Below are 21,344 nucleotides of genomic sequence, written 5' to 3' on the forward strand. Positions count from 1 at the left end.
AAAGTGTAAGTTATAGCGCGAAAGCGCGGAGGTCTGCGGGCGAACTGAAGTGAGTACCTGTTCACTATGGTATTCATCACCCAATCTGACAGATCGGGGATGGCTCGCCAAGCCAGAGCCCGATAAGCCAGAGGCTGAATCTCTGAAGGCGAAGCACCCGGGTACGGGGGCTCGACCTGACAGAGTTTTATGTGAGGAAATTTGTGATAGATGACGGGCCCATGTTCTGCATTTAACACAACTCCAGCCGCCTGAACTGAAGAGGGGGCTGTGAGAGGCACTAGAGCGATCTTTGGGGGTGGTCCGACCGCAGAGGGACAAGAACCCCTCTTCCCACCGGTTAGGACGGCTTCTTAAGCTCATGGTCCAGCGTGAGCTTAGGCCGGGGACCCTGGCGCTTGGGGAGCGGGTAGTGTTTCGCAGGCTTGTCGCATGGGCCGGTCTCAGCCACTGGCAGTGCTGGTTTCTCTGGCTGCGGCGTACTTCTAGGGCGTCGTGAAGCCGAACTGGAGTGCTTAGGCAAAAAGTGCTTCATATCACTGGAAGCTTTCTGAGCCTCCGTGAAGCGCTCTGCGAAGCCGCTGACGGAAGGGCCGAAGAGACCTGTTGTGGAGACCAGTGAGTTGAGGAAGGCGGTCTTGTCCGGCGGCTTGACCGGCGGCGGCGTAGGCGCGACCGGCCATAGCGGAAGTAGTCCTGCACGGCTTAGATGGGTGCGTCGCTTTTGTTCTCCAACTGCCTGCAGTGAGAGGGCACAGATGAGCGGCAACCGCTTCCTCTAGCGGGGGGGCTTTACATAGCCCTTTTCTTCAGCACCGTCAACGGATGAGAGCGTAGCAGAAGCAGAAGAGCGCGTTCACGCTGAAAAGGGTGCGCGCCAGGATTTTGTAAGCTCGCTGTGGACCTCGGGGAAGAACGGAGCGGCACGCTGGGGAGGAGCCTGTTGGCGCCCTGGCAGGAACAATTCATCAAGGCGGCTTCTAGCGGGCTCTTCTGGGGAAAGCCAGTCCAGTACCAGCTCGTCGACTGGACATGTCAGAGGGACGGTCACCATGTCTGGTACTGACCACGTTGGACTGACCCACTGTAAGTTTCTCCTGGTGTTCGCAATACTCATGGATCTCTTCAGTGTTTCTATCCTCTTGTTTGGCATCTTCGTCCCGCTTGAAATCGGTGGTCGTGACTTTAGTGATCTGTATTCTGGAGCTCTGCTGGTGCTGATGTCTATGGGGGCTTGGGTAATGTGGTACAGTGGGAACATTGATGGTTTAATATCAGAGAAGGAGCTGACAGACAAACACAATGCCGTGGAGCGGTTCGCTCGCAGCCTCAGTCGCCGCATACGGAGACCCCACCGCGACCACCGCACATCCTGACCTCTGACCCCTGGGCATGGCAGAGAGCACATACACAGGGCTGGGATACCAACATTTAGGCTAAAATCTCAGTTGGAAGAGGAGGAAAAGAATCTGAAGGTTGACAGATTTGTTACAATGTGGTGTTTACAACTACTACGAAATTACAGTCATTTTATAGAACCTGTACTGTAGTGCAACTCTCAAAATGTAGAAAAAAATTATGAAAAGGTTTATATTTTTGTACGCTATTTAGGACAGTGAAAACTGTTTTTCTATTTCAACTGTATTTCTTTTTTTGCTGTAAAACTTTATATCTTCTTGTGTACAAAACATGACATTTGATCAAATTCAAAACACTGATAAAAATGTTCATGAATTAAAATTATACATGCAGCTTTGGTGCTTTATTTTAACAATACAGAAACGCTTTTCAGACTTCTAAACTATAGAGAACATGTATTTATTTACAAAGTTCCATATTACAATATGAAACGTTTTCCAGTTAACTAAACATTTAGTCTCTTTCTCTCTCTCTCATTAAATAGGCAGAGCCACATGTTTCCTCATTCAGAAAATACTGCAAAAATTGCCATACAGAAGCCTCCATTCATTTCACAACAAATAACTTAGAAACCAACAACCAATAATAATACAATTAAAAATAAAACCTCACCCTCAACACCAAACCTAATTTGTTTAAAAAAAAAAAAAAAAAAAAAAAAAAGGTCAGTCAAAATGTAGGTAGTGTATCAATCTGGGTCAGTTTCTTGTCATTGTTTTTGTGTGTGTGTGTGCAAATTTTACAATTGATCTAATGCACATGACAAGCAACCAATACTGAGTATTTTTCAGAGCACTGCATGTCATGACCAACAGCATATTGGTTTAAATACATCACTCCCCTTGATTTGAAATTAAAAAGAAATAAAAAAATATAGTAATAATATCTGGCCAAGCATCACAGTCACAACCAGTCTTTGTTCCAGTATTTTAGGATGATTTTGTGAGAAAAAAAACAAAAACAAAAAAAACACTGGCCACATACAGAATTTGAAAACACAAAATAAGGCACACTGGAGAGAAGCCAGTTGAGCTGTTATGGAATATAAAAAAAGACAATGCCTATTAAAGTCAGTTCACCCCAAAACAAGTAAAATAAAAGTGCAGAATGAGTGTTACATTATAACATTTCTTAGAAAATGCTTTTACGTTACTGCTTTACTTTGACTTCAGGCTTCCCTTTGGGAGCGTCTATAGAAGGGGGACAGAAGAACTGTAATGCATTGTATGTAGTGCGCTACAGTTTGAGTGAACAGCTGAAGTGCTTTCAGAGGGCGGGGCTTGGGACAGAGGGGGAGGGGGTGGGGCTCTGCCAAATAATCATGTGACTTCGCTCTGATCTCTGTAGGACACTCTCACTGGCCCCATCACTTCCATCATCTCCTAAAGAGGAAAAAAGATTTAATTATATACTTATCTCATCTTTATAAAACATTCTCATTGGAAGAATAAAATAAATACATAAAGCTGTGATATAATAACTGTGCCAAGAGGAAAGCCGCACCAATTCGGAAGTTGATATATCCTTCCCCTCCACTGAGAATGAGCAGAGAGGTAGTAGCAGCGCCATCTGCTGAACTGGAGGAACTACGGCAGCCTGCATTGATTAAAAAAGGTCAGAAAGAAGCAAAGTGGTTAAAAATATGCTACTGTAAATATTACACCCAAAACTGGTGTCAATACTGGTCTTCCATCTACTCTTAGGCCACGTTCACTGTTCACCAAAGCATTTTTTCCCAGTGGCTACCGTATTTTTCCAGTTGTTTTCAATGGGAGCGCCACGTTTTTTAAATCGGCAGCAGCGTGAATAGGCTTGGTGGTTTTTACCATAGACTGTAAAAAAATATATGGACACCCGTAGGTTTCTGAAGAACATTTTTGAAGCCCAAAAGTGGGCTGAGCCGGCCTTGGCCATCTTGGCCGCGCGTCACTTCCGGATAAGCGAAAATGGGCAAAGAGGCGGGGTTAGCTGAGGTGACGTGACGGCTAACAGACAGCAGACAAACGGCTAGTAGCGACAGCAGCGGCAATCCACCTGCCACTCAAGTGGCCACGCCCTTAATTATGCAGAACCTTAAGGCTAAATATAATTTAAACCGATGATTCACCCCCCTCATAGTTTTCATGAAGGGAAAAATAAGCATTACAGACCAAAACCACTTTTTGTACAAGGCTGTAAACATGTTTTGTTTCTGCTATAAAGTTGGGTATATTAACATAGGGAGTATATGGGATTGACTCTCTTTTGCAGCCTGTCTCTAGCGGCCAGTCGATGAATTGCAGTTGAAGTCACTTCCGTGTTGGATTCAAGACTGGATTCGAGACCGGAAGGTTGCCACTTGGTTTTTATGAGAGTTGATAATGTTCAACTATGGGTACAGCACTCATCACTGTCACTTTTTCCAGCCGTCCAATCACAGTGGAGAAGGGGCGGGACAAATGCTGACACAACCGCCACTAGTTTTGGATGAAGAGATGTGCTTGTTGTTGTCATTTGTTATCGTTGTACAAGCAGAATATGACGGTTGGTCGGTATTGCATTTGTCCCGCCCCTTCTCCATTGAGATTGGACGGCTGGATAAAAAGTGACACTCTTCAACTCTAGGCGACCGGTAAAAAACCACAGAGTGCTCAGCGCCTCGTCACGTTGCTGCGGTTTTAAAAAACACGACGCTCCCATTGAAAGCATTTTGAAAAATATGCAAGCCTCAGGAAAAAAAGGTTTTGGTGGACACACAGCTTAACTGCAAGTAAACAAGTTTCGAACCTGGAGCAGAAATAATGAATTTAACTGCTTGTCGGTGGCCATGATAACAGAGCTGAGCTGATGCAAGAGAGCAATATGGTATAGAGCAGGACTCTGAACCTACAAAAACAAAAAAATGGAAATTCAAACAATGTAGAAGTTTTATATTTATATTTATATTTTAGTAGGAAAAAACACTTACTAAGTGACAGGGGAGCTGAGAAGATTGCACCCCTTCCTGTGCCCACCCACAGCCGCCCGCTGACCACAGACAAGGCTGTGATCTGAAGAGGAGACAGAGACAGGAACGCAGAACCTGTCAGATGGAGAGAGGTAAAAAAAAAGAAGAAGAAAAGAATGAAAAATCTTTTTGACCTCAAATGTTTTAATGGTAGCGTACAGCATATCTAAAAAACGTGACACCCGTGCATGTAAGATTCCATAAAATATCCATATCAATGAATGAATACAATTCAAATACCTAAAGCTTTAGTCACTATAGATGATAAATCTACTTCCTGTAGTGGACGGCCAGTTGTCCAATCAAAAAGCCTAAGTATGGGATCCAAACGGCAGGAAGCCCAAACTCCACTTCCTGCTGCGCACAGAAAACGCACCTGCTGCTCACACCGCTCAGACACTGTGAACGATTTCTAAATGGACAGAAAGAGTCAGGATGAGGGTGAGGGTTGAGAAGCACAAGATGAACAATGAACAACACCATTTCCATTCGTGACCAACCTCTACTTTCCGATTCTTCGTACTGATCATGTAAACTTTATTCCAGTATCCCACCCAAAGACACCCCTCCTTTGCCAGGCAACAGCGAATGGGCTGCAAAGGTGGTGTGCCGAGAGAAAGCACCTCTTGAGACTGGAGATTCCAGATGCCTGGAAATATGATCATCATTACAAGACATAAGTACAATTCACATCTAAATAACACACCCAAACAGATGAAACCACAAACACACCTGAATTGTGGGTGAAGAATGCAAGCGTCCCATTGGCCAAGCCAGCGATCACCTCGCCCTGAGAATACCTTTACACACAGAAGGAATTCAATCAGGAACCTCTGGCATTCCAATTACATCATAGATAACAATAAATGAGAGTCATTGTGAAGGCACTGACGTCAGAGAGTGCACCCCCTCAGAGAGACTGGCAGACTGCAGACAGCGGCGTCTGGAGCTGGAGGATGAGTGAATCAGCACTCTGCAAGAGGACAACGTCAGATGATGACACATCCTAATGCTATATTGCCTAAAGCAACAGATGAGACAACTAGATTTCACTTCTTTTTTTCAAAAGCTACTATATGTACCTTATTATGGGAGTTTGTTTCAAGATAATTGCGAAAAAAACTTTTTCTCAAAATTGCGATATTATATTTTTTTGACAAAAATTGACAGAATTGTGTAAATTGTGTTTTTTTCTCAGAAGTAAGAGTTTCTATTTCACAATTCTGAGAAAAAAAAGTCTGAATTGTTAGATGTTATTATATATTATATTATTCCATGGTAGAAAACAAGCTTCCATACTTCGGGCCTCTAGTGGTTGAAGCATAAAACTACAAGTTACTTGCGCTGGAACATTGTTTTGATCAATACGTGAGTGGTGCTTTGAATCAGCTGTTTTGCACGGATGAATCCGATGGCTTGACACACACCGCTGTGCTCATGGTTAACAGGTGATTGCCTTATTAGTGCAAATCTCATTAACAACATCAAAATCTCCCAATAACGAAAGACGGATATCTGAAAATATATCTTATGAGCATGCAGTTGTTGTTTGTTTTTAGGACTTGTAATCTATAATTTTAAAATAACCTTACAAAAGATTGGCAATGCTGACATTAGACATAATGACTGTTATTCATTTCACAAAATGGTGGAAGCTATTATAACTTGCCTGGGCTATTTATAGGCAAACAAATCAAAGTAGTAAGTTGTTTAGAGATTGGCATAATTACCAACATATACATTGTTTGTGAACCTAGTCAATGCACAGCAAATGTGATGCTATGTAAAGTATGTTGATTCATGTTTTATTGCGGGGTCTGCCGCTTTCCCTTTTTGCTTGCAAACTATTTTCGGCTCGAAGTTTAGTTCACTGCATACATTCTTTCCTTTATTTACAGATATGTCGTAAAAACACGGATGATTCATGAAAGTATGCAGATTCCAAATAAACCTGTCCTGACAACTCTAACATATAAATAATTATTAGACTTACCATAGTGATTTACGGTAAGGCAAAAACATGGTTTGGAAGATGGGTTTATGATATACTTGCTCATTATTTAAATTTCCCTCTTTTCAAAAAAAAAAAAAAAAAAAAAAAAGTTACAAAGTGTAGCTTTAAGAAAATGCTAGATGTTCTGGGTGTTTTTTTGTTGTTGCTCGTTTCATTATCGACCATGTGAAAATCGTTTCCAGTTGCTTTGAAAAGTAATAGTTCTCCGCAACAAGCCGGACAATTTGAGTTATTATTTATTTCCATAAAATGAGCTATGTATGAAACTTTAATACTAAATGTTAGAGATTTAAACAAAACCACTATACTAAAATGAGATCAAATGAATCAGAATGAGATGCCCTCACCCTCCATCCTGTGTCCCAATCCACACAGTTCCTGCAGTGTCTCCTAACACAAGAGTTAAGACTTCATCAGTACAACTCACCAACACTCCTTCATTCAGACAATATCCAACTGCGAGAGCAGTAAATATGAATACAATTTTAAGCGATATGCCATAAAAGGTTAATAACGCAGATCAATGTCATGAAAATATGAAACTATTAACTTCAGACAGGGGTGTAAAAAGTATAGCAATTCTACATAAAGTGTAGAAAAAATGTCAAAGAAACATTTAGCTAAAAAGTTGAAAATAAATAAATAAGCCACAAAATAACTGTTATTCAGTATTTAAAATGTAAGTGTAATTAAATCAGGAGGCTGAGGAGAATTTGCCATTTAAGTAACACATTGTAAAGCAACCTGTTGCAGTTTTCTCAGAAGTCCAGACTTTGTATGTCTTTCAGACAATAAATGTAGTTAAAATTAGAATTTGTTAATACTATAGATTAATTGTTGATTTTATTCCAATTATGGTTAATGCATATAAAGTTACTATATTACTTCAGGTTAAATACAATGTTGTGGTCTCTTCATGAGGACCATTGACCCATGCTGTGGTCAATTATATTTTACAGTAAAATTGATTTCACTGGCTGTTTTACATACAAGTAAAATGAATTGATTGGTAACGCAGTAAGAAAGACCAAATAAGATTTTGATTTAAGTCGCAATGATCTTGAAAATATGTACACTGCTGTTCAAAAGTTTGGGCTCAGTAAGTTGTTCTTATAAAGAAATTAACACTTTTATTCGGAAAGGACGCATTTAGGACGAGAGTAAATAACAATAATAAATGTTTCTTGAGCACAAAATCATCATATTAGAATGATTTCTGAAGGATCATGTGACACTGAAGACTGGAGTAATGATGATGAAAATTCAGCTTTGCATCACTGGAATAAATTACATTTTAAAATAGGAAGCAGTTCATTTTAATTGTAATAATATTTCACAACATTATCGTTTTTACTCTATTTTTGATTAAATAATTGCAGCCTTGGTTAGCATAAGAGACTTCTTTTAAAAACATTTTTAAATATATCTTACCGACCCTACCGAAAATTATGCATTCAGTTTCAGTAATCCTCAAGTAAAGCACCTTACACCCCTGACTTCAGAACTGTCCAGGTGTGAACACCAGTGTAAATTCAGACTGACCAGTAGGGGGCACAACACAGATGCATAATGCAGGAGACGTGGGTGGAAGGCTGAACTGATCCAGAATGGTATTGGAGCGAGCCGGGTCAATCACAGTGACATCACTGCTGGAAGCGGGTCCAGTGACGGCCCACACAGAACACTGAGGATGGGAGGCGGGGTGTGAAATGTTTACAACAATGACTGGCATGATGCAACATGGTAATTAGATGAAGGTGGTGATTAAATGCATTTTTGTACAAGCCAAGAACCTGCTCTGTAATACAAGGTTTCCACATTCATAAAAACCTGAAAATGTTAGGGAACTTTAAAACGGGCATTTCCAGTCAAACCATTTTATTTTCATTGGTATAAAAATCATGAAAATGAAGGTGTGGAAACCATGTACATGTTAATCAGCTGTAAAAGATTGTGATGTTTTTTTGAACATACCGTCTGCTCTCCTGATATCTCTGGAGGAACCGCAACAGCACATGTGAGCTGCAAAAAATTAAAAATGTATAAATTCACATCTTGTAAATCCCTGACCCTTGCTCTCAACGGGCAAAAATCAGTGAAGGACTAGACACACAGCAGAGGAATGTGGAAAACGTAGATTATGGTGACGTGACAAAATGGTGACGCACCTTAAAAATAAAATATTCTGAATGGACTACTTGCATTGAGCTTCGTGACGCACTTCCGTTTTGAAATGGTACTCATTTATTTCCGGTTATGTATGTTTTCAATGTGCTGTAGTCATCTAGTTGACTAAACATTACTTAAAATGAGTGTCCGCAAGAAGTTTTCAAATCTGGACATATTCAGTGACATTATAGAGATATTCAGAGATATCCTGATGATTACTGTGTAAAGATTTTTCCAAAATCAATGGAGCAAGAAGTTCTAATCCAACCCAAGCCGATCTGAGCAGCGATTGGTTAACATTCTCGATTATTTCACCACAGAGTGAGGGATCGTCTAAACCTGTTAACGCAATGCTGAATTGTGTGAGACATGATGAATACGCACCTTTATTAATTTGTATTAAATATTTTAATCAGTATTCTTTCTGTTATGTAGGTGCACTGAACGCTGTTACCAGTTATCAGTATTTTAATAAAGCTAAAATATAATAAAATATACAGTAGTGGCCAGTGATGTCCAGAGGGGATATTTGTTTTTAAAGATAAGTTTCATTAAAGTTTAAACCATCAAAATATGAAGAAAATATTTTAAATATGAGGGAAAAACAAAACTCTAAATTTGGTTAAGGTGTTTATCTGACAAAATGATTTGGCACAAGAAAAAAAAAAAAACACAGCTACAGATTTTATTGTACCATGGGGGGAAAAAAATGCATAGAAAAACAGGAAAAAGCATACATTTACTGCAACATAATCAATAACTAATATTTAGTAAAATTATAATTTCTTTGAATGACAGCCTGGTCAAAAATCTGGCATGTTTCACAAATAAAACAACTGACACAACTGTGCAATATGCTTACAAAATAATAATAAATACAATAATATTATATGGATAACACTAAACTAGGACTGAATGAGTGAAGAGTGAGCCTCACCTTCGCTGTAGCATCTCTCTGGTCCAGCAGTCTCAGCTGGATGAGGACGGGCACGTCTTTGGGCTCAGGAGGGGCTTCAGAGTCCTGCTCCACATCAACACACACAACAGACAGATTCATTTACACACTGAGAGGAGTTTAGTTAAGGAGTATTGTCGAGAGTGCCATATTTGTAGACATATACCCAATTAGTAGACTCGCAAGTCACACTTTGGGGTGGGGGCAGCTGTAGTCCATCTGTTTCTATACATACCAACTGAATTAAAGAATAATGTGTGTGTGTGTGTTTACCTTTATGTTTGTGACAGCGAGTGGCATGCTCCATCCATGGAGCTGTTTTTTACCCAGGGTACCCCACACATGAGAACGAATCTCCCTGTACAACTCTCTTTTCCTCAACCTGGGAGAAGGAGAAGTCCTGCGAAAAAAAAAAAAAAAAACACACTAAGTAATCAAAGTTATATTAAGTACATACACACAACTGTTCAAAATTTGGGGTCAATTATATTTTCTTTTATTAAATAAATGTATTACTTTATTTGGTAAGGATGCATTAAATTGATCGAAAATGTCCATTTATAATATAATATGATATTTAACTTTAATATTTCAAATAAATGCTGAAAATTCAGCTTTGACATTACAGGAATAAATTACATTTTAAAATATATTAAAATAGAAAACAGTAAATTGTAACAATATTTCATTATATTACTGTTTTTGCTGTATTATGATCAAATAAATGCAGCCTCTGTGAGTATAAGAGACTTCTTACAAAAACATTAACAAATCTTACCAACCCAAAACTTTTGAATGGTAATGTATGTTTGAGTCAATGACATTTATATTCATACAGATATATTCAGTTTATTGAAAAGAACATTAAAATGCAATTCACACATTCAATGACTTGAATATATCTCTTCTGTGATTGTCATGTTTTTAATCTCTGAATTTTTTTGTGCGCACAGGGTGAAATGTAACAGCAAAAAAAACAAAAAAACAGTGTTTTAAAAAAAATGCTTCACTGATTATTAATATTTGAAAAATATCAAGTCAGGCAGAGTGACCATCAAAGTCATATGGTGTAACCAACAAGCAGAAAGAAAATGTATAAAACAGGAAATGCAGACAGCGTCATGACTGTATCAACAAGTTCTTAAAATATCGGCTAATGACTTTTTTTATAAGAAGGCAAGGTTAGCTCAGGTTGTAAAATAGTTCATGTATTGCACCTCTTCAAAAACATAATCATATTACTTTGGAACTTCTAGATCTAGATTAAAAAAACAAAAAAATACTTTTCCTTATTCTGGACACTCTTAAAATATCAATGATCCACAAGTCATTTGTTGATGAACGAATAGTCTTAGAGACCTGAAATTCATGCTATCATGTATCACTTATAATACATTAGCAGGTAGATGATCAATTAGGAGGTATTTGAAACTGCCAATGCAAGAGGACTCACTCTGTTTGGGGCGGTCTCGTGGAGAGTTGCTGTGGAGACCCCACTGGTGTTTGTGCAGGCGCTGGCGTGGGAGAGATGGCTAATGCTAAAGCTGTGGCTGGCGCTAACTGACCCTTTGTCAAACCTAGAAAACGATTAAACCTGCAAGAAAAAAAATGGCTCAGAGAAGGAAATACCATGCACAAACTGACTGATAGGCAGTATTGGGGGTCACTCATTACAAGTAACTTGAGTTACGCAATCAGATTACTTTTTCCAAGTAACTAGTAAAGTAACGCAATACTTTTTCAATTTACAACAAAATGTCGAAGTTATTTTTTCAAATAAGTAACGCTAGTTACTTTTTCACATTTATTGACTGACAGCTCTCCTGTCCCCATGTTGAGAGGAATAAAGTGAGGAGGCGTTGTGTGCGCTGTGTAAACATGATGGTTATTTTAGTTCTAGACGAAATGTGAAGTTTACTCGCCTCACTTGCACGAAAACATTCAGTATTGCTCAAAATGAATAAAAACAGTAAAATGCAATCTCAGAATGTTACGCAAAACTTTTATAATTAACTATATTAAATTATACAAATATACTTTATGTATTCAATCTCACTTTATTAACCAATGTCTTTGCTTCTGACCTTCAATGATCTAATTCAACCACTAATAAGCAAAAATTACTTTAGATGATTTAGAAATGAGTGTTGAACTTCCTTCTCCTGTATCCTATTGACTTTAATCCAGAACAGCAGCGCAGCTGAAAGGTTTGTTTGAGCAGCGCCCTTTACTGTACAGGCCTGAGGCTTATTCAGTTCACTTTTGGTGTGAAAGGGCCTTAACATTTGCCAAAAATAGAACTTTTTTTGTTGTTATTAAAAAGAACAATCAAGCAAGCCCAGTCCAGGTGAGAAAAAGTAACGCAAAAGTAATGTAACGCATTACTCTTCATAAAAAGTAACTAAGTAACGCAATTAGTTGCTTTTTTGGGGAGTAACGCAATATTGTAATGCATTACTTTTAAAAGTAACTTTCCCCAACACTGCTGTTAGGTACTGGTTGTACAGGTAAATACAGTATCCTCACCTGCTCCAGACACTACCCTTCCCTTCCACAGGAGGGCGCTCTTCTTTGGTAACTCTAGAGGACAACATAAACAAATTAGTTTAACTACATTTTCACACGTTCTGTGTAAAACGTAGTGTTTGCCTGTGCAGAAGTCACTGACACAATGATAGGGCCATTCATGATTTCTAATGTGCTCAAAGGTCTGGGTAGATATTAATGGATTTATTCAAAAAAGAAAATCTATACAGTAGACAAGCCACACGATTAGTTGCATTATTAATGCTCACAACGCACCACCTGTGATGAAGGTTAACAGACCTGTTCCTCACTTTACAGTTCTGAATGACAGGTGAACGTTTCTGTTAAAGATGAAGATATGCATCCCGGGAGAGGAAGTTAAACACACCTTAGAGTCTGAGAGCGCCGCAGAGATTCCTGCAGTTCAAACAGTCGCTCTTTGTACTGGTTTTTCTCCATGACGACCCGGGCCATTTCAGAACGAGAGAAGCGACGGAGGGAGGTAGGTAGCGAGGCCTGAGGCGAACAGAAGAGAATGAGGCAGATATTAGGCAATGTTTTATTTATTGTGTTTTCACAATAGTAAAATCCATGAACATTCTGCGCCTTGCACCTGAAATCTTTGATAAAGACTTACATCAGGGTCCTCCGACTGGACTGTCTCTAGCTCTTTTCGTAACCTGTTGTGAAATATAAAAAGCTATTTCATAAATAAATATCCAAAAAAGCAAAACACAAACTGTTGCCTATTAATCTACACTTTTTATCAAGAAACTAACACTCTTATGCATTAAATTGATCAAAAGTGAGTCATTTATAATGTTTCAAAAGATTTCTGTTTTAAATTATATTTTGTCCTGACAGATCATGTGACACTGCTCAATGGCAGCAGGAATAAATTACATAAAAAAATATTCAAATAGAAAACAGTTATTTGAGATTGCAATAACATTTTACAGCTTTTACTGTATTTTGATTAAATAAATGCAGCCTTGGTTAGCATAAGAGACTTTCAAAAACATAAAATCTTTCTGACCTTAAACTTTTAAATGACAGTACATATATTTTTTTCCTAATTACAATCCTATATGAAATGTTTATCATGCTTTGTTCCTTTCCTGAAAATACTAAGCAGCGTAATTTTATGTATATGACTTTAAACGGTATCATTCCCACCGTTTTAAAGAACTGCTTGGTTAAGTATTCGGTAAACTGCTAATTCTAAATTAAGTTATGATAAATTTCAGGTTTTGAGAATCAATAATTCGTTTTACCGCTTGCTTTCCTCCTCCATCTCCTTGGTTTTCCCTTCCAGCCGAGTGATGGTTTCAAGGCAAGAAGCGAGTTCCAAATTCAGGGCAGATCTTTCATTGGTCAGCTCCTCAACACGGGATATAAGGGCCTTACGAGCAGTATCCACCATTTCACTGAGACAGAGACAAAGATGGATGGATGGATGGATGGATGGATGACGTTTGTGGTTATGGTTAACACATATGGATCACAATCAGAGATTCAGAGCCTCATTCAAACCTCAACTTTGACAATAAAAATATTGACATATATAAAAAAATCTTACTGAGTGTGTTTTAGTTCCTCATACTGAAAAAGAATCTGCTCAAACTGGTCTGTGCTATCTGCAAACGAAACACAAATGCAAAAAGATTTAACCACACACATGCACAACTGCTCCATTATTGTACACGCCAGCCTAATTTGTTTTTGCCTTTGATAGGAATTTTATGCTTTTGCCTGTTCCTTCTTTCAAATGTAAATTTCTTCTAACACACACACACACACATGCAGTTTAAACACATGATCATACGTGTACCTCTGATGCTGGCCCCTTGGTCGACGTTTTCCACATATTCCCTGCTGAGTTCAGATAACTCTGAAAACACAGACTCTGTATTCCTCAAGTCCCACTCCAAGCAATCAGAGTCGCTGTCCATCTCTTCCTCCTCCAGTGATTTTCCTCCATCTTTCACCTTCTGGTCTTCATCTACCTCTTTCTTATCCTCCTGGGCAGGTTTCATCTCCTCAAACAAACTAGAGTTTAGTCCAGAGGTCGCGGTCTTCGAACAAACAGGGGAGCTGGAGAGAGCGAAGAGAGACAGACGAACAGGAAAGATGACAGAAAGGGAACAGATGTTTAAGGGAAATAGATTAATTATGGGTATATGAGAAATGCAATCAAATATGATCAATATTAACCAAACTGATAAGACTTATTTATTTATTTTTCTCTGCCATGCAGGAGACAAATGACAACAACAAAAAATCATCTAACTTGACTTAAAAATCAATCAAATAATAGAGCATCCACAGGATGTTACACGCATTAACAGATAAACAAACTCCCACTCACTTCCTGAATTCAGCAAGACAAAAAGACAAGTGCATGACAGAAAACAAAAACAGAAAGCAAGCTTCTGACTTGACTGAGACACCCACTTTTTGAAAGAAGTCTCTTATTCTCACCAAGGCTGCATTTATTTGATAAAAAAATATTGCAAAAAACAACAAGCAAAAACAGTAATATTGTGAAATATTATTACAATTAAAAATATAAATACATTTTAAAAACATATATTTTAAAATGTCATTTATTCCTTTTCAGCAGCCATTACACCAGTTTTCAGTGTCACATGACATTCATCATTCTAATAAGAAGATTTGCTGCTCAATAAACATTTCTTCTTATCATCAGTTGCTTAATGCTTAATACTTTTAATAAAAATAGATAATCTTTTTTCAGGATACCTTGATTAATATAAAGTTCAAAGAACAGCATTTTTTGAAAGTTAAAAAAAGTCTTTACTGTTAATTTTGATTAATTAAAAGCATTTATTTTCTTTAATATAACAGAATATATATATATGTATAATAGAATATATATATTTAAGTATACAGCATATATATATATTTAGTATCATCAAAACTGGTACAGATACAGTATAATACAGTCTCTCCTTATAAATTCCTGTACCTTGTTTCAATAAAGCCCTCCAAATGGGCCAGCTCAGGGGTGGAGCTTATGATGTCACTGACAAAGGATTGCTCATTGTTATGGTTGACCTCAGCATCAGTCGTGTTGCTGTCATTGGTAATGGTAGTTTCTGACACAGTGGAATCAGGGCCAACGCCAGCTTTAGGACCATGTTGCTGAAAGAGTGGTATAAAAGAGATGCTTTGTGAAAATCAAGATATTTATTGTTTTATACTAGCAATTAATGTAAATATAATTGTTAAGTGTCTATCCACTAAATTTAAAATAAAATCACCTCTTGAGTGCAGGTGGTTTCTGTTTGGCTTTGTGTAGAAACAGCTTCTGAATGTTTGCCGTGCACATGATTCCTGCTGACATGACAACACAGCGATCATTTCCAACTACTCAAATGCAGCGAAAGTTATAGTTTTTTTTTTTTTTACAAGGAACATGCACCAAACTGTGGGCTTCCATTACCTGTCAAAAAAGGGGAAGTGTTACCTGAAAGTGGAGGCTTCACTCTCCCATTCCTTTTTCTTTTCCAGCAGATCTCGATGTGTCAGTTGTACTAACTGGATTTTAAAAGAGAGGAAAAATGATTTTAAGAAATAGAAATGTAAAGTAACCAAAAAGCAAAAACTAAAACGGACGCACAGACTTAAGGTGACGGACCTTGTTATGTGTGTGTTTGATTGAGTTTAGTTCTCGGGTCAGATTTGCTTTCTGCTCCTCCAAAGCCATCACTACATGGAGAAGACTTCGGTCATATATTTAAAACATTTATATACATCATGTGTATAAACAGTCTGGGACAGACAGAGAGAGAGGGAGGGCAGAAAGGTGCAAGGTTTAATTAGGAGAGACTCACATTGGTCAGCTTGTTCTCTGGCTTTCTTCTCCAGTTCTCTTTCTCTCTTTTCTCTCTCCTTCTCTCTCGCACGCATTGCTCTCCTCTCTTGCTCAAACTGGTCATCCAACTCCAGATAGCGCTGACGGTATACAGAAAGGTTTGATGTTTTAAAGGCGTTTAAATTTAAAAGGTCCAATTTTCCCTCATTACAAAAAGTTTTATATAAAGAAATTGAAAAATAATTATATTTAATCCTATGCAAATAGGATTTTTCTTTAAAATTACACAAATATATTACATAAATATATTAAGCATATATTTGACCGACAGGCGTCAGCAGTGGCAATATATAACAGCGTTTTTGAGACTGTCTTTGTTTCACTGCAGTTTTAATGAGAAAATACTCAGCAATGGTGTATTCCACATAGACATATAAACATTAAAACTTTAAAACTGCAGTGAACCAAAGACAGTCTCAAAAATGCAGTTTGAAATCGCTGGTGTTTCTGATGTCACAAACTACCTTGTAACCAATCACGTCAACGCGTGATCATCAATGAGTGGGTGAGTGAGTGGAGGCGGGGCTAATTTGCATATTCATAGAACCACGTATACTAAATGATGCAAGTGTGTAGAGTTATATTCAAGCTATTTTTAAGCATGAATTTTTATTTTTTTTTTCAATGAAAAAACTTTTAAATATGTCATTTTGGTGACCAAAGATGTGTTTTAAGGTATAAAATTATTGACTACAGGGGGACTTTAAAATTTCTGAAAATCCAAAAAGGCAATTCTCAAAAGAGCTTCAATTCATCACACAGATTGTCTCACCTCCTGGCTCTCTCTCCTCAGTGTTTTCTCCCTCTGATATCTCTGCAGCAGTTCTTCACTCTCTCCTTTCTCCTTCTCTGCCTCGTGCTCTCTCTCTCTCAGCTGAGCCCTGCAGCTCGCCAGCCCTTCCAGAACCCAGACGAGGATGGGCAGCAGAGACTCCACCACGCCAGCTCCATGAGTCTCCACCACTGACTACAAAGAAAAAAAAACAGTTTGAATTGTATTTGTTTGCGGTGGTTTTTCCCCTTATCTTAGTGGGCAGTTGCACTCACAGGAAGAGCTGTACTTATGACTTATTCTTGTAAAGGAAAAAATACGATGGTTGACTTCCCTTTATGAAAAGTCAGCAAAACATCTGCTCTGAACTTCTGTTTTATATGCTTGAGTGAGGGGCAAATGCTTAAAATATCCTCTAAAGCTTTAAAGTCCCCATGAAATCGAGTAATTATAGTATATTCCAGTATTTATCATAAATGATTTATCTGTGCACATTATCATTTTTTAACAAATTCATGTGCCCTCATAATCTTTAACTAAAATGACTTCCCCTCCACTTGCAGTGACATCTCTTCCCTGATGGCGTGTTTTTCAGCGTGAGGGCGGGACAATCTGTCACTCACATGAGATCGGCCAATAGCAGACCATAACCATCCGATCAATTCCCTAAATCAAGTCCCACCCTACATTTTTTCTTATTCGAGAAGCCGTTTCACTCAGATATACATCACAATATGGAAGAAAAGACTATTGCAACTTCCGTTTCATGCTGACTTTAAAGTTATTTTGATTGGGGAGTGTGTTAAGGTGGACACTCTTAAATGGTTACCTGTAGCTCAGAGTAGAGTTTCCCCGCTTCCTCACTCACGATATCTGGATCCAGCTCCAGGTCTCCACTTCCACAAAGAGTACTTTCACCAAAATCCATGTTTCACGGCTCCTTGTTCTCTGATTGGCTTTTTAAATATTACTATGTTTTGAATCTACACTCAGCCTTGCTGTTGTACCCAAACCTCTTTCTTTTTTATCACACTGTTTTCACTACCTTAAAATGGCTTCAGAAACTCTACCAAATCAAGCATGAAAATAGTGGTAGTGTGTTAGTGACGGCGTGTACATCTACTAAAACATATCTTCCTCCTCTTATAAATAGCTACCTGAGAAACAGAACTATGTTCTTAAGCCACATGGTATTTTCAGTTAATTCCTCCTCTTCCATGCTTCTCGTTTTCTGTCTCACATTCATTCTCAAAAACTAAATTGACTGAAGTCATTGGGGTAAGTCGGCGCTGTTCATGTCTGGAGGTATTTTGGTGTCCATTCTGGTAAAAAGAGAGAAAAGAGAAGTTGTTAGTACATCTAAACCATTTTAAACAGCAACTTGTTATGCATGCAATTTATAACCCCATATTGACCGCACAATTACATTGAGTCTTTAGGGGCAAAGCACCTTCTTCTTCTTCCACTCTTGAAGTCTATGGCAGCCCATAGAATCGTATGGTTAAAAGTTGTGAAATTTGGCACACAGATAAAGAACAGTCCGAGCATTAACCATAGCAATTTTGGAGTCTCTAACTCAATCCCTCTAGCGCCACCAACTGTACAAATTTTCACTTACATTTATGCTAATAACTTTTGAACCGTAAAGGCTAGAAACAAAATTATTTGTCCATTTTGAATTTTCTGAAAAACCTAGGCTACTTTTTCTAACTCTTCCTAGACGGTTCGTCCGGTTTTCACCAAAACTGACTAAAATCATCTTCAGACAATGGTGACAAAAAAACATGAAAAGTCAAGTTGAGTCGTAAAAAATGTTCTTGAATAACACGCAAACAAATTTGACAAAGAGTACGCCAAAATGGACGTAAGGCTATATCTCTGCAGTGCTTTCGTGTATTTTATATACGACTGCACAATAAATCTAAATGAAACCGCACGCAATTTGGCAAAGGCTGTGATTATTTTATGCGCAGCTTGTCAGTGAAGTACGGCTCTGTGATCAGCAGTAAATGCTGCACCTTCTGAAAGCCAGAGGACGCTCTCGCGCAGACACTCCAAATATGCCCCGCCACAGAAGTAGACAACGCACGTCATTCCAGGAAATCCTTATGGGCATCATACTATCACTGTAGCTGAATAAACACAAGATTGAAACGCTTTGATTGATTTATTAAATGTTGTCTTTTGTTGGTCAAGAGGTTCATAAATGCATCTCATGTTTGATGCATGTTGCTTTTTCAAATGCAAGTTATAAACGCAGTACTTTCAGATGGAGCAGCATTTACTGATCACAGAGCCATACGTCACCGACAAGCTGCGCATAACAAATAATCGCAGCGGCACAGCCTTTGAGATTTCATAATCGCAATAAACTCAATAAAATTATGCAGCCCTAATTTTAACCATACTTGGTGTGTGTTACGATGACAACCATGACCTGAGGCTATTGAAAATAGATGATACCCCATTTATAATTTTGCTGTAAAATGCTATATTTTACAAACACATTGGCGTATCATTACGAAACTCAGTAAGTGTCATCGATTCGGCACCATGCCTTGGAGGTACTCAAAAAGTTTCAGTGCTGTTCCACCAATTTTCAATACGTTTTCATTTAACGTGAGAAACAAATTCTACGAACAACACGCCAAAATGGACATGAGGCTATATCTCCGCAACACTTTAGCGTATTCTGACCAAACTTGGTGTGTGTTATGACAACCATGACCTGAGGATACCTGTATAGTTAGTCACGAAATATGCTCTTTTTTCTAATAGCTTCTAAACAGTTTGACCAAAAATCTCACACACAAAAAAAATTCTAAACATTGTCACCCAACACTGAACCCCATCAGATCAATTTGGTGTCAGTCCCATCTATGTGCAATAGTAATAAAGTAATTACTAAAGTAATTTTTTTCAGTTGGTCTGATTCTTGCGGCCTTGATTTTTAGCTCCTCGTCCTGCCTCTGTGGTGCTTGGCCCTTAATTGCTGCTTGCAGCTATATCTGTATTTTTATTCATTCATTTGTCACAACAGAGGGCTATTTAATTTAACTGAAAAGTGGTGAAACTAAATACACAATCTGAAATATGTTTCTCCAATACATTTATATACTGTAAATGTAAGCATAAATCTGGTCCATCTTCTTAGTAAACTACCCCAAAACATGTGTCAATTATAAAGCTCAACAAAGTCTAATTGCAGTTTTAAAATTTAAAAACTAACTATCATATTTTCTGTAAATCACCCAAATCTAATGCTTGATATGGGTAAATAGTAAATACGTTTTATGCAGATTTCTGTTGTCACTCTGTGTCTGTGGTTCACTGTAAACGGTGAATAAGCTGGTAAATAAGTCACTTAAGTGGCCAATATAAAAACATCTGTCAAGAACATCATGTTAATTGGGCTTTTGTAGCAAGAACTGTCATGACCACAGACACATACTGTACACGCATACATAACACACATTTGAAGTCCCAGAAAGACAAACACATCTCTCAGCCTCAAAGAAACATTACTTAATAAATATTAAGTGCAAACATAAACGTCTATATTCAACAGAAAGTCTAATAAACTTTGCGTAACGTCGTAAACACCTTGAACGCTGTGTGCCTGTTCTTTGACACTTGGCTTTTCAACGGGATATTTCACCACCAAACGATGTTTTATTATGGTAATAACAAATTTATCAACTCACCTTTACATGTTACTGTGGCTCGGACACCATGTCTATGAGTTCATGCGGATGAAATTACAAGTCCTTCGCTTCAGAAACGATATCAATTACTCTAAAGCAGGTTAAAGAAGTAGGCGTGGTCAGAACGATTGACGTTCGTTTGGGCCTATCAAAAAGAACAGCGCTGAGTAAGAACCAATAATGACGCAGAAGGGGCGGGAGATAGGAGGTGTTTTCTCCCCCAAGAAATGAAAACTTTCCTGAAACTTGAACGTTGACACGTGATGGCTCAGGCTTATCATGTGACTTCTGGGCAGAAAAACACACCTGGCGTATTAATCGCATTCCAGTGTGTGTCCGAGAGGTTAATCAAAGGTCGAGCGTTTTTATTCTGACCGAGTTGACCACCTTCAGCTTTTACGTTTTACGTTCATGTTTATTGCGACGCTCCACCACCGGCAGCGTGAGCGTGTATCGACACCCTATCAGATTTCAACACACATGACAGAGCAGAGGAAATCGAAAGAGGTCTTCTGCTGCTGGCATCTTACTCAACACAAAAATATTAATTGGCACATTCGACGGTACTTTGTTGGCCCATTACATATTAGATCAATATAACAATTAAAATCGTACAACAATATCATAATTCTGAAATGATCTATTGAATTGATATTAAATTAATTGTAGTAAGATGTTAACTAATGAAACATAATGCAATATTTAGTCATGACATTTTCTCAATTTATAATTTTTATACTGGCTGCTTTTGTCAAGCTTTAACCCATTTTGTTGCTTAAATATTTTTGGCAATCTAAGTTTATCAGTAAACAGACTAATATTTTGTGACAGCTTAGGCTGACTTTATAACCCTGTAACCCATTTTGGCTAAATGTTATACATTTTGTATATGTAAATGTTT

At 38.1% G+C, this 21,344-nt stretch overlaps 1 protein-coding gene across 2 annotated transcripts; it reads right to left on the bottom strand.

The window, feature by feature from the left end:
• Positions 1–1,749: 1,749 nt before the first annotated feature.
• LOC311067575 (C-Jun-amino-terminal kinase-interacting protein 4) lies at positions 1,750–20,569 on the bottom strand. Of its 2 annotated transcripts, none has more exons than XM_084089528.1 (28): positions 20,444–20,569; positions 17,569–18,061; positions 16,740–16,934; positions 15,927–16,047; positions 15,731–15,801; positions 15,560–15,630; positions 15,354–15,426; positions 15,059–15,234; positions 13,901–14,163; positions 13,649–13,706; positions 13,344–13,496; positions 12,707–12,749; positions 12,458–12,585; positions 12,070–12,123; positions 10,997–11,137; positions 9,817–9,943; positions 9,526–9,609; positions 8,394–8,441; positions 7,962–8,103; positions 6,767–6,809; positions 5,298–5,378; positions 5,138–5,205; positions 4,906–5,054; positions 4,646–4,817; positions 4,367–4,480; positions 4,186–4,284; positions 2,923–3,015; positions 1,750–2,801 (listed from the first exon to the last, which is right to left on the bottom strand). In XM_084089528.1, exons 2-28 carry the CDS (start codon positions 17,665–17,667, stop codon positions 2,686–2,688), a joined length of 2,982 nt encoding a protein of 993 aa, XP_083945654.1. In that variant the 5' UTR covers positions 17,668–18,061; positions 20,444–20,569; the 3' UTR covers positions 1,750–2,685. The 2 variants fall into 2 exon arrangements, with proteins under 2 accessions (XP_083945654.1, XP_083945653.1); XM_084089527.1 differs by having other exon boundaries at positions 15,354–15,429.
• Between the last annotated feature and the right edge of the window lie 775 nt (positions 20,570–21,344).

This window comes from Abramis brama, assembly GCF_963993115.1.
Source record: "Abramis brama genome assembly, chromosome: 17".
In the NCBI taxonomy this organism is placed as follows: domain Eukaryota; kingdom Metazoa; phylum Chordata; class Actinopteri; order Cypriniformes; family Leuciscidae; genus Abramis; species Abramis brama.

Bases quoted from the DNA above. Each gene is read 5' to 3' on its own strand.
- LOC311067575 (XM_084089527.1), bottom strand. From the start codon at position 17,667: ATGGATTTTGGTGAAAGTACTCTTTGTGGAAGTGGAGACCTGGAGCTG. The intron at 4,818-4,905 runs GTTGGTCACGAA...CTGTCCATTTAG, and splicing joins CGAAGAATCGGAAAGTAGAG to AAATCGTTCACAGTGTCTGA. The intron at 4,285-4,366 runs GTAAGTGTTTTT...TTGTTTTTGTAG, and splicing joins CTCAGCTCCCCTGTCACTTA to GTTCAGAGTCCTGCTCTATA.